The following is a 12,706-nucleotide window of genomic DNA, read 5'->3' as shown; positions in this document are numbered from 1 at the left end:
TAGGCCTTAGAAGTGGATTTGACTGTTCTGCTAGGCCCTCACTTAAAGGCTTCATTTCCTTCTTAAAACTCCTAACCTCTCTGCTGGTAAGGGGGGAGTGGCACCGGCCCCGGGTCGGCCCTGCACGGCCCCGAGGCCCCACCGGGACCCCCCCCCGGCTCCTTTTATTCCCAATTACCCGACGCCTGATCACCTCCCCTGTTTCCTCATTGGCTGAGTACTACAGGTTCACAAGCTACTCGACGCTCCTCTATACCGTATATGTACAAGTTTTCTTTTTTTCAACCCTTTAATTTCTCCTTTCTTATGTTTCGAGAACTTGTGATCTTTGTTTTACTGTTCTCACACTGCTCATCCTGTTTTTCTCAAGCTTCTGCCTTATTTTGGAACAGTGAGGCCTTCTACTGTCCACTTATCTACTTAGCATTTCTCCTTATTATGACTACACAGCTACCTTTGAATACAGAAAATTAGTTCTCTACCGCAAAAACACAACTTAGTTTCTTACATGTTTGGAGGGAGAGAAAGTGCAGACCCCCTTGTGGAATGGGGATGTGAAAGGTTTGACAAAGGAGGCTGAGGGCTTCCAAAAGATTTCCATTGTGAACACTGTTTCCTGGGAGCCATAGGTGGGGTGGGTGTTGGACGTAGGGTCATGGTTAGGGTTAGGGTAAGAGTTAGGTTTGGAGAGAGAGAAAGTGCAGACTCCCTTTATTAGTGGGGTTTTGAAAGGGCTTCTAAAGACAGTTGAGAGCTAACAGAAGTTTTCCCATGTGAGCGCCGTTTCATGGGAGGCCTATGGTGGGGTGGGTGTTGGAACTGGCTGCTCTCCAGGGTTAGACTTAGAGGCAGGGGCAGGGTTTGGAGAAAAATAAAGCTCATACCACTCTTGTGAGTTTGGAGAAAGCTAAAGCACAGACTACCCTGATGCATGGGGCTGTGAAAGGGCTGAAAATGAAGTTGAGGTCTACTAAAAGACTTCCCTTGTGAGCAGTTTTTCATGTAAGCCTTAGGTGGGGTTGGAACAATACCCGGGTGTTGACTAGGATTAGGTTTAATGTTAAGGTCAGGGTTTCTGGTATGGTTAGGGTTATGGTTTGGAGAGAGAGAAAGCTTGGGCTCCCTTTGTAAGTGGGGCTGTGAAATGGCAGCTAAAGGAATTTGTGGACTATGAAACGCCTTCTGTTGGCAGCACTGTTAACTGCCATTCAGCAGTCACTCGCCCGAGGCGATGGGCTCCGGGGCAGATGTATTCTGCAGTGGAGTGGAGATCACAGCGTGCAGCCCTCAAAGCAGCTGAGGGAGCCACCAGAAGCCAGCAGCCCTCACGAGGGGGCTTTGCTGGAGCCAGGAGTGCCCCCCTCTGTCATACAAAGGCAGCCCCTGAGTGGGGGTGGAGGGGTAGGAAGGCTGAGGTGTCCGGACACCAGCCCAGCGGTCAGAACAGCACTGGGGTTTCCGTGCAAAGGGGAGGGTGGGACCGGCCTCTGTGGGCACAGAGCAGCCTCGCCCATGCCCACCCCACCACCCCTGTAGGCGAAAGAGAAGTCGTTGTTCACAGCAGTTCCCTCCACTAGCAGTTCCCTCCACCGATGACTATTTTTAAATCCCTACTGTGTCAATAAATACTTCCCATGTATCTTGCAGTGCAACGTACAGCATGATTTTATTTAGTAAATTTAATTTTTTTTTTGAAGTCTGCACATCTAATTTGAGACTGTTTAAAATCTGTAGCCAGAAGCACTAGAAGTTTGGACTATAGATGTTCCATTCCCTTTGTTGTTTTCTGACTTGCAGACTAGCAGGTCAACACAATGTCTTGCCTGGAATTTCCTTACACTCTAAAATTAGAGAAGGATCTAAGAAACAATAGCAAATCAAGTCTCTAAATGTCCTGCTCTGGCTTGAGGCTTGGCTGTCATTTAGACTTTCACCTACTTCCTTTTTTCTTAAACTGATTTTACATTAGATAAACTGAATTAAAAAGAGCTCATGCTGCTCAAAATCAAACTGAATTTACTCTTCTCTTGATAAAGCTTTTCATACTCACAATGAAGTGATACACATACGATTTCTGTTAAGCTTGAGTAAATCTTAGACAGCAACCTTTGCCAAGCGTCACAGCCTAAAGGGTTACCTGGCCTGCGAGTGTGCAGAGACTGCAGCGGTGAGTTTTCGGGATTCTGTAGGACACAAGCACACGGGAGCTTTCTTTCCTGAGCTTCCTTACTTCACTACAAGTTACTACAAATCACGAGCATACCAATGATTAAGAAAGCAGGTATACATCAACCTCTTATGAATTATTAACAGGGAAGCACACATATACATCTCTATTATCAATAGAAGCAGCAATCAACGGTAGCAGCAATCAGTAGTAATACCCGAGAAAATACTCAAGGATCAATATTAAAGGTTACTACAAACCTATCCTTAGTAAAGAAGCGAATGTATTTACGATTGGTTACCTATACGTGCATGTATATACACGTATTCCAAATGTTACCGGTATCAGGTGTGATCAAACTGATCCCTCAAACCGACCTCAAAAACAGCCTAATTGAGAAAAACAACCACAGAAAAGGGTCAATGAAGAAAATGGACTTCAGAAGGCAACCCGCCCCCCCCCCCCCAAAGAGGGCCCAGGTGTGGCCCTCTTAAAATAACAAGTCTCATTTTGAAGATGACCTGCCTTAGGGAGTTCAGAGTCAGCCAGGTGTCCCTAGCGAAGGTCCAGTTTGTTTAGGAAGTCCTGGAGGAAAAGGGAAAGTTTGTGTGGCACGAGAAGTTCTTAGAGAGAGAGAGGGGCTTCCTTTCTGGTCCAGACCAGGTCATTTCTGTGTCACAGAGATGTAAGAGGGTGTAGGACACCTCCTATTAGATCAGCCAAGAGATGCTGCTAATTTCTGTGATCTTTCACTGGCGACAACCAGTGACGTTTCCTGTTCTCTCAGAGAAAAATCTTACATTTGCCAAACTGCTTTCTTTTCTTGCAGCTTAAAGAGCCAAGAGGGGCTGACATTCCTACTTTCCCCCTTTCCCAAAGTATTTTTCACCTTTTCAGACAATAAACTGCTGTTAGAGTTCCTCCTTTTTGCCCTTATCAGTGGTCGCTAGGGAGGTTTCTGCTTCTTAGGTACGCAGCTAAAGTTCCAAGAGGCCACCTGGGCCTTCTGAAGGATTAGCAGTTTGCAGGCTGCCTGGCAGTTGCATCTGCCGGTGTTTTAGCAGACCTTTTCTGTCAGAACGTCTCCCAGGATTGCCAGGTTACCTCCATGGCCGCTCTGGCCACTGAGAGGGAGAGGCAAGGCTCTGGTGTGCCCATGAAGACAAAGGGAGGTCCTTCGGGCACACTGGCACTCTGGGACGCACCACAGAGCCACGGGGAGGTCCCAAGAGGCTGTGAGGGCACACAGGGGCCTTGGGGCATCCAAGAGGACTCAGGTGCCCGGGCCTCACACCCGCATGCACCACTGGGCCCGTCCAGCCTGGCCCCAGTTGCCAAGGCTCCCCAGCAGGCTGGAGTCGGGGCTTCGCCAGGGACGAGTGCCGCAGCATGGCACTGCCATGCTACTGCCACCACTGAGGAAGCCAAGCGAGCGAGGGTCCGCAGCGGGCCGGGCGGGACCAAAGTCAGCGAGTGCACCCTGTTCTGCAGCGCGAGCCCGTTTCCCTGGAACATCAGCAGTGGGGTACAGCCGGCGGGGGGCATGCCGGTTCCTGAAGGGCAGGGCGGCTGTGAGCCAGGAGCCAGCCCCAGCACAGCCTCCCCTGGCAGGAGGGGAGGCTCCCAGCGGGAGAGAGTGGAGGGGACCCAGCTCCTGCTGCGGGGACAGGCAGCAGAAGGCTGCTCACCTGGCAGGAGGCTGCGGTGCTGCAGGACAGGCACCTTTCCTGCTCTGCTGCCAGCGGCAACCTTGAGGAGAGGGGGCATCGGTGTTCTGACCCAGGGCTTGCAGTTGGCAGGGCAGTGGGCACAGGGCTGAAGAGAGGGCACGGCTCTTCCCTCTGCCTCCTGCCCGGCCTACAGCTCTGCCCACTCTTTCTTAATCAGATGCTGCTTCTGCTGCCTCCAGCAGGCCGCTGGAGGGCAAGGACAAGGAAGCCTGTGACTACTTCTGGGCGTTTCTCACTGGCACCCAAAAGGTAACTGCAGACCTTGTCAGTGCGTGAGGCTCAGCCTGCTGCTCCCAGCTGGGAGCCGCCGTGTTTGCTGCCCACGCACAGGCTCTTGGAGAGCTGCTGGCTGTGCTGAGCTGCTGCCCTCCTGGCCCCTCGTGCCATCACTGCACGCCCCGCGGTGCAGTGGCCCTGCTGGCCATGTTGCCGCCCTCTCACCCTCCCTGTTTGTCTCTCTGCTCCCTCACTGTCAGGAAGAGGACTCGAAGCTGAAGTTTCTGGCCTCGATCTGCACCCTCTGCGGCACCAGGCTGGAGGGGAGGTACCTGCCCGATGGCAAACTGGGAGCGGAGAAGATGGTGAGGGGACACCCAGTGGGACGGGGAGGGGGGGAAGGCTGAGCTGTCCGGGCACCAGCCCAGCGGTCAGAACAGCACTGGGGTTTCTGTGCACAGGGGAGGGTGGGACGGGCCTCTGTGGGCACAGAGCAGCCTGGCCTGTGCCCCCCCTCGGTCTTGACGCCAATGCTGGCATAGTGACAGCAGCGCTCTGCCTGCCCTGCAGATCGGTGCCACCCCCTGGCAGCTTCCCGTGTCCCATCCTGACCATGCTGTCTCCCTCCAGATGCCACTGCCTAAGTCATCCTCTGCCCACCTGCGCGCCGTGATGTTCCTGGGCTGGCAAGCTGCGTACGCCATCACTGAAAGGAGGTACCTTCCCCAGACCTTGGCTTGGCCAGGGCCTCTCCACAGCATGGGCCTGACAGCAGCAGGCTTCCCCCGTCCCGGCAGGACTTCGGTGCTCTGTCTTAGGGCCTCTGCTCTCCCCTGCGCTCTGCCCATCAGTGGGACAGATGGGAGGGCAGAGGGTGCCGTGCCCAGGGGCTCTCCATTGTCTCCCTTCCTGGCTTTTTTCCCTGAAGGGAGAGGCAGGAGCTGGAAAGGGCTTTGGGCACTGCATGCCATGACTGCCCTCTGTCCCTGGCTCAGCAGCACGGGAGAGGGAGAAGATGCTTCCACACAAGCCTTGCCCACCCAGTACGGGTCCCACCTGGTGACTCCAGGCCCTGACATCTACGGTCACCCTTCCAGGGCATCCGGGCACTGCTCCTAGTGCCAGCATCCAACGGGCGCCTTCTCTCCTCTCCTTGCAGCAAAGAGAACCTAGCAGTGCTGTCACAGCACCTCGGCCCCTGCATCAACACCATCTGCTCTCTTGCTCCAGAGAGGGAGAGGGGCAAGTTGGATGCTTCAGTTTATGCTCAGGTAAGCACTGAGTGAGCTACAGAGAGCCTGCTGCCAGTCAGTTCCCGCGCACTTCTTCCTAGTTAGCTTTGGCTGCTGGAAGACCACAGGAGAAGCAGAGAGACAACAGAGATCCTGAAACACCACCGGGCAGGTTGCTGGCACCACTGGGCAGCTGAGGCCTGCCTCAGGCAGCAGGCATTCAAGCCAGCTTCCCATGAGGAAAGACCAGCAAGAGAGCCCCACCCGCTCTATCCTCCTTGCAGATTCTGAAATCTCTGGACAGCGTGCTGGAAGTGCTGGTGTGTGCTTCGCCAGGCTACACTGCCACCACCCTGGAGATCATCTTGCAGGTCTGTCCCCAAGGCCGCGACGGGGCAGCCCCGCTTTCCAGGCTCTTCTCTTGCTCAGGAGAAGCCTGGGCGCCTTGCGTAAACCCTGCCCGGCGTTTCGCAGAACTGCCGCTACGGGAGCTGCCACCGCATCCCAAGGCAGACCAGCAGCTTTTCTCCTCTCAGGCCCTGCTGCCCTTCACAGAATCCCAGAAAGCGGCAGCGCGTCGGTGTGCCGTGGGGAGGATTGCCAGACTGAGCGAGGTCCTGGTCCCCGCTTCTCTGGTGCAGGTAAGGAGCTGGTGGTTCAGGCAAACTCTAAGCACCCCCTCACCCTTTCCTGGTGTCTCAAGCGCACCAGCTCAGCCAAGCTACCGCTGTCCATCCTCTCACCCCCAGGACTTGTCCAGACACAGAGCGGGCACGGTCAACCTTTGCCCCTTCCAGACGAAGCCTGTGCCACTCCTCGGGCAGCTGATGGGGTGCCTCGCCCTGTGCTGTGCCGAGGAGGACCACGACATCAGCTGCGTGTCTGCAGAGGCTCTGCACGCCATCCACAGGATCATGATGGTGCGACAGAGTAAGAGAGGCTGGGGCGGGCCGGCACCTTCCAGACACAAGGGCCCAGTCAACACCAGGCACGGTGCTGTGCCGCTTTGTCCGCCCTCCCCAGCTAGAGGAAGGAGCGGCAAATTCCTCCAACAGCGGAGCAGGGGAGCAGCCGTGCTGCACCAACCCTAGGGGGCTCCCACAGCCCCTGTCGGAGCAGCAGGATGTCCCCTGGGGCAGTGGCTTAGTGGCACTCCTGAGAACCAGCGGACTGGAGAGCCTGTAGCAGTAGCAGCATCGCGGGGCTTCTCTCCTGCTTCAGAGCAGAAAGCCGGACCAAACTCTCTGGCCTTTCTGCAGACTACGAGGCGGTTTGCCCTTCTCCCCCTTGCAACAGAAGACCCATTTCCTCCCCGGCATGTCTCCTGTCCCCACCCCCACCCAACGCAGAGTGCCCCTCTTTGCCAGACACAGGGCCCTGCCACAAACAGAGCTCTCCTTGATGTTCTCAGCTGTCTTCTCCAAGCAGCAGCTTCTCCGTCATTCCTACCACTCACCCACCCTCTGTTTCCCTTGCTGCCCAGGCTACATGATGACACCTGCCCATCCAAAGCTCAGGCTGGAGGAGGAATGCCCAAGCACCTTCCTGCCCAAGGAGACTGCTAACGAGATGACGGTAATCAGCCCCTCCCTCGCTGGGATTCTCGGCTGTGAGGTTGACAGGAGACCTGGATGAACCAGCGCCCCAAGAACTGTAGGCAGGAGGCAGGGTCCGTCACGGCCTACCAGCAAGCCGGCTGCGGGGTCCCACCATGTCTCAGCAGGGAGTAGCCAAAGGCTGGGGTCAGTGGCCAGCATCAGCACCGCAGCTCCAGCTGTCCTGGCCACCCGCAAGGCCTGGCTGCCCACACACAGCCAAGTGTGCCCCGACCCTGACCTCCACCACCTGCCTTCACCCTGCGCGGCGGTTCCCTCTCCGCAGCCACTGAGGCTACAGTCACCCCAGCCCAGGCCAGCCCTTGCTCCTGCCTGTGCTGGGGGCACAGTGCCAGCACTGCCCTGGCTCCCTCTCCAGAGCTGCCCCCACCGCTCAGCTGCGCCCCGCCACCAGGGCAGGCTGTGTGACATGTCTTCCCTCCCACAGGTCTTTGGCAGCTTCCTCCTCCCCATCGAGAGGAGGGCCTTCGTCCTCACCGTCTTGGAGGGCATGACACAGCCCAGGGTCGCCGACACAAAGGTGGTTGCCCGTGTGTTGGATGTGATCACAGACTCACAGATGGAGGAGGTTAGCAGTCTGCAGACGAATTGCTTTTTCCCTGTGCTTTTTCCCTCTTGGGGGCTGTTCCCCCTGGCCTGCGTCCAGGGCTTGGGAGCCCCCGACAGCCATTCGGGCTGGCAAAGAGCCACAGGAGGGAAGCATTTGCTGGTGGCAGCTGGGGCCATGGCTGTGCTCTGCTCCATTCTCCCTCGTCTCTCGTCCAGGTGCCATGGGTCATGCAGATCATCCACGACTGCCTGGTGTCGGTCAGCAAGGAGTCACTCCTGGACAGCCTGAACAGGACCCTTTTCCAGATCACCTCCTTGGACCCTGAGCATGCGGTCCAGGGCCTGCTGGAGGCCTTCCCGTGGTGCGATAGGTATGGGGCCCACCCATCCACCTCTGGCACAGCTCAGGACACCCAGGGCCGGCACAGGCCGAGGGGCGGTGGCTGGGGTGGCCCCACCGACAGCATGCTTTGTCTCTGCAGGGTTGCCACGGCCATGTGGCAGACGATGGTCTCCGAGCCCCGCGTTGCAGAGGACGTGCTGAGAAGCCTGCTGATGCAACGCACAGGGCCTGAGCACGATGGCTTCGGCCCACAGCACAGCTGCGTCCGCTCCTGGGCTGTGAGTTCCTGGACCAGGCCTCGCTCACCCCCAGCGGGGCTGCACTCCCCTCCCCGTCCCCTCCTCCACTCTTCCCCTGCTCCCGAACGACAGCCTCCCCTGGGGCTCCCCAGTCAGGGGGCCCGGGAGCCAGAGCCCAGCAGGGCCACGTGCACTGCTGGGGCCCCACTGCGCACAGGCACGCAGCCCGCCCCGGCGCTGCCACTCTCCGTCCTCCTCCCTCCCCACCTGCTCCTGCCTTGCTGGACAGCCCGGGGCCGGGCGGCTCCCTGGCCCAAGCAGGCTGCAAGGTGTGGCCCAGGGAGCCCAGGGCAGCTGGCAGGACCCCCGGGGACTGCTGGGGCCTTTGCTCTGGATACGAAAAGCTGGCTTGCCCGTGACACAAAGCAGAGCCGACCCCAGAGAGTCGCTGGGGCTGGGCCCCAGGCCAGGCAGCCAGGCAGCAGGCTCTGCCCTGGTGTCTCCGTCAGCTCAGAGCGGCGCCTCGCCCTCACCTCCCCCACCCCCCAACCCGCAAGCTCTGACAGTGCTGCAGGGACATCCGGGCACTGAGAGCTGCGCCTGGCTGTTTTCTGCAGGTAACCAGTGCCATGCACAAGATCTTCCAGCTGCCCTCCAGCAAAGGCGTTGCGCAGTCCCTGTTCCACAAGTCCTACGTTGCCGTGCTCTTCCAGATCTCCTTCACCCACGAGTGCACGCTGCAGGACTTCAGCATGAGCAGCAGTCAGACGGGGGAGCGCATGTGGCCCCCGGGCAGCTTTCTCAGGTGCTCCATCCCCACTGCCAGGTCTGTGCCCCAGGCCAGAGCCAGGGCCGGGGCTCCACATGTGACGCATGCTGTGCTCTGCATGCAGGACTGCTGTGATGACCATGAGAGCGCTTTTCCAACACCTGAAGGGTGCCGCTTTGGTTGAAGACATCCAGACGCAGGGTGGCTGGGACATGCTTTTAAGCCCTGAGACCTTCCACACAGGTGTCGCTGTGCTGACTAGGTGAGTGCCTCATCAGTTGTCCTTGTCTCCCCTGGCATTCTTCTCCCGGAGGTGGAGGGCCCCATGTGATCCCCTTCCTCGTGGCTGCTGGGGTGTGCCCAGGGGTCCGAGGGACAACGCTGACCCTTAGTGCTGGTGACGGAGGGATCTCAGAAGAGACCGACAGGGGGAGAGGCCGCTTTGATCTTTAAGGTCCCTTCCGACCCGAGCCATCCTACGGTCCATTCTGTGATTTCCACGCCGCTGCCTCTGAGAGTTCCTGGGAGAAGGGCTGCTGTTGCCCGGTGCACGAGGAGGACTCGCAGGACCTGTCACCTTCCAAAGCGCCCCTTCCTCGGGGACCAGCGGGACAGGAGAGTGCTGGGGCTGGCTCTGCAGGCAGTGCCACAGCCTGTGCTGCAGCTGTGTGGCAGAGCAGCCGGAAGGGTGGCCAGCAAGCACGGGAAGGCCCGGGGGCCTGGGGATCCGAAGCGGTCAGGAAATGGCATCTGTTGGAAGGCCACAACTTGCGTGTAGGCGGGGCGTCTCTCAGTAAACCGAGCACATCTATGCTCGTCATCCTCCATGCTTGCAAAAGCAAGGTGTATGGCGAAGGGCGGGCGGCCTCTCCTCAAGCGGATAGCACCAGCTGCTGAAGCAGAGCGCAGAAATGCAAGCCTTGCCCTGGCCTGGCCCATGGGATAGCAGCTAGCGCTGGCTGCGCAGTCCCAAGGAGGTTCGTTTGCCCAGCTTGGTGCTACCAATGCGTTCTTCCCCTGGCCAGGGCTCTGCGAAGCGAAGCACCACTCTACTGCGCCTCGATGTTTGAAGAGGCAGTCACGGGTCTCTGCCAGAGACGGAAGCACAAGGAGATCGTCGCCATGGCTGTCTTCACGGAGGTAGGGCCTAGCGGCAAGTGGTGCCTTTCCGAGGTGCCTTGAAACTCCGGGCTGTCTGGCAGATAGGGGAGGGGCCAAGTTGCCAGTCTGATGGAGCTGGGCTGGTGACTGCGCTCTCCTCCCAGTCACTGAGGCCTTTTCCACTGAGGGACCGGGCCTGGAGCATTTGCATTTTGTCCGTCCTCGTGGACAGCTCCCTGCACACAACCTCTTCCGAAAGTGCAGGGAGCAAAAGGCTGCAAGTGGTTCAGCGGGCAGAAGCAGCAGGCGAGGGAGCTGCGCTGCGTGCCGCGAGGCAGAGCTGTGACTGGCTCCGGGGCCCTTGCCCCGAGCTGTGTGGGAGGGGTGATTCAGCGTACTGCCAGGAGTCCTGCCGCCTGGGCCAGGCCCTCACGGGGCTGCTGGGTGTCTTTCAGTTGCTGGACTGCGTCGACTTTGAGCAGCACATCGACGACTGCATCCTGAACCTTCTTCAGTCACACATGCACAGTCAGTCCTTGGTGCTGCGTAGGATGGCGGTCACAAGCCTCGTCGTGCTGTCTACGAGACCCAAGACAGTGAGTGGGGGCATCTGGGCCAAGTGGCGGCATCCACCTGGGGCGGGGCTGCAGGCGCTGTTGCCCGCAGAGGCTTGCTTGGACTTTGCCAGGAATCGGGAGGGGCGGTAGTGGCTCCACTGCTCTCACTGCCTTCTTCATCGGCCCCTGAGCGCTTCTGGCCAGCCCCTGGACCGTGCAGCACGAGGAGAGCGGCACCGGTGTCCGCTCAAAGGCACCTCCTGCTGTGCCAGGAAGAGGTCAATGCCAGGCCCCAGGCCGGCCAGCGCGGGGCTGCCTCCGCTGCAGGAGCACTCTACCCAGAGCAGTCATCCTGCTGAGGTTGGGAAGATGAGCCCCCACACGGGGCCAGGCTGACACAAGTGGCTGCTTCGGCAACCCAAGGCAGCAGCCTTCTGTCCCGAGGGGCCTCAGCATGCTCCGTGCTGGCCTAGAGACAGACCTCTGCCCTGGGCTGCGCCCGCTGTGAGCAAAGGGCTTCTGCTGGAGTGGTCCTCGGTGTTTCTGAAAAAGAACTGCTGTGTTTCATGCAGGCAGTAACTCTGCAAGGCCTGCTGCCAGAGGTCATGCAGCAACTGCAGGATGCCGACGGCGACATCAGTATGAAGGCCCTGACTGTCCTCCGCAACGCACTCCGCCTGGCAGATGGGCAGGTGGCTGGCCCCATCGCTCTGCAGCTGCCGGAGAGGCTCCTGCCCCTCTTTGAAAACGTAAGGCTGGTGGGCAAGCGGGAGGTTTGGCCAGCGTGGCCACGGGGCACGTGAACGTGGCCTGGGGGTGGTGCATCCCTCTCCGCGTGTCTCACTGGCCTGCGAATTCTTCTCCCACCACGACCCCTGGGCACGTGCTGGAAACTTTTTGCTTGGTGCTTCTTGGGCTCTCCTGCTGGGGCAGTCCCTCCCTGTGCAGAGCCCTGCAGACGTGTGCTCCACAACGGCAACTTCTCCTCGGCCCCTCGCTGCCCGTGGCAGCTTCTCCCCTTGCCACGTGTCCCCTTGCCAGCCCCAGGGTGGAGCATCTGCAACCCACTGCCTTGCCCTTCCTGCGTCCTGAGCCATTTTGCACTGCCTGCACGCTTGGCCTTACCTACCACAGCTCACTGCAGCGTGAGAGCCAGGAGCGTGTCTCCCTATGAGCCACACCGACCCCTTGCTCACTGTGAGCTCGGAAGAGCCTGGACTGAGGTCCTCACTTGTTCTGTCTCGCCAGGAGTCCAGCTGCGTGAGAGAGCTCTCCATCCTTCTCTGCAAGGACGCCATGGAGGTGGCAGAGGGCACCCATGAAACGGAGATGAAGAAGCAAGTGCAGAGCACCCTCCTCCCGCTCTTCTTCCACCTGCATGACCAGAACCAGTGTGTGGCTCAGGTGGGGATTTCTAAGCTGAGCGGTCGCTTGAGGGGGCAACACCCCTCAGGAGGGCCTGCGCATCAGGGGCACGGGCTGTTAGCAAGGCTCCCTCTGAACGTGCCTCACCCTGGGGCCGAAGCTCCTGAATCCAGAAGAAAGGTGCAGAGCCCCTCCGTGCGTGCACCAGGCCCACCACAGCCGTTTTGCCCTTGCTGCGCCTCCACCCACACAAAGGGCCAGAGCGGAGGGGCCTCTCCCTGCCCCACATCCAGCCCCACACGCCGCCCTCCACAGAACAGCCCGCTGGGAGGCTTCCTGCAGCCCTAGAGCTGTCAGGGGCCGAGAAGGTGGGCACGGGCGTTTTCCAGGCCCGCCCTGCCTGCTCCCAGCAGTGCTCAGCAGTGGTGCGTAGCCACGGATACCTAGGCACTAGAGTTTTCACGGGCACCGGCCTGGGAAGGGAGCTGCAGCCAGGGCAGGGCTCTGGCCCTGTGTCCGCGGTGGCGGGCTCAGGAGCCCAGGCCCTAGGGAACAGCCTGCTGGGGTCCCCGTGGGTGGTGCCCCCGGCTGCCTCCTGCCGCGGCGCCTCGGTGACTGCAGCGCTTCGGCTGCCTCCTGGCCTTGGCTGCACATGAGCAGCTCTGGGGGACCTCTGTCCTGCAGCCCCAGCAGCACAAACTGCCAAGCCTGGTGCTTGCCCCACACCTCTGCTCGAGCACTGAACCCTCTGGCAGACGCCTTCCCCGGCTGCTGCACCTCCCCAGCAAGGGCCGGGAAAGCCCCCGAGCCTTGACGACGTGC

At 59.4% G+C, this 12,706-nt stretch overlaps 1 protein-coding gene across 5 annotated transcripts; it reads left to right on the top strand.

Moving 5' to 3' along the window:
* Positions 1-2,634: 2,634 nt before the first annotated feature.
* LOC310889677 (maestro heat-like repeat-containing protein family member 7) lies at positions 2,635-12,232 on the top strand (the record flags this gene model as incomplete). 5 transcript variants are annotated; one of them, XM_083817520.1, is made up of 11 exons in its annotated part: positions 2,636-4,478; positions 4,744-4,829; positions 5,273-5,384; positions 5,630-7,529; positions 7,727-8,131; positions 8,710-8,897; positions 8,986-9,123; positions 9,887-10,001; positions 10,418-10,558; positions 11,092-11,268; positions 11,768-12,232. In XM_083817520.1, exons 4-11 carry the CDS (start codon positions 7,371-7,373, stop codon positions 12,230-12,232), a joined length of 1,788 nt encoding a protein of 595 aa, XP_083673646.1. In that variant the 5' UTR covers positions 2,636-4,478; positions 4,744-4,829; positions 5,273-5,384; positions 5,630-7,370. The 5 variants fall into 5 exon arrangements, with proteins under 5 accessions (XP_083673647.1, XP_083673646.1, XP_083673645.1 ...); XM_083817518.1 differs by having other exon boundaries at positions 2,637-4,146; positions 4,374-4,478; positions 4,744-5,384; XM_083817521.1 differs by having other exon boundaries at positions 2,635-5,384; positions 7,727-7,881; positions 7,993-8,131.
* Positions 12,233-12,706: the final 474 nt, after the last annotated feature.

This window comes from Anser anser (genome assembly GCF_964211835.1).
Source record: "Anser anser genome assembly, chromosome: Z".
NCBI lineage: Eukaryota > Metazoa > Chordata > Aves > Anseriformes > Anatidae > Anser > Anser anser.
The sequence above is the reverse complement of the archived record's forward strand: the minus strand, read 5'-3'. Positions and strand labels throughout refer to the sequence as shown.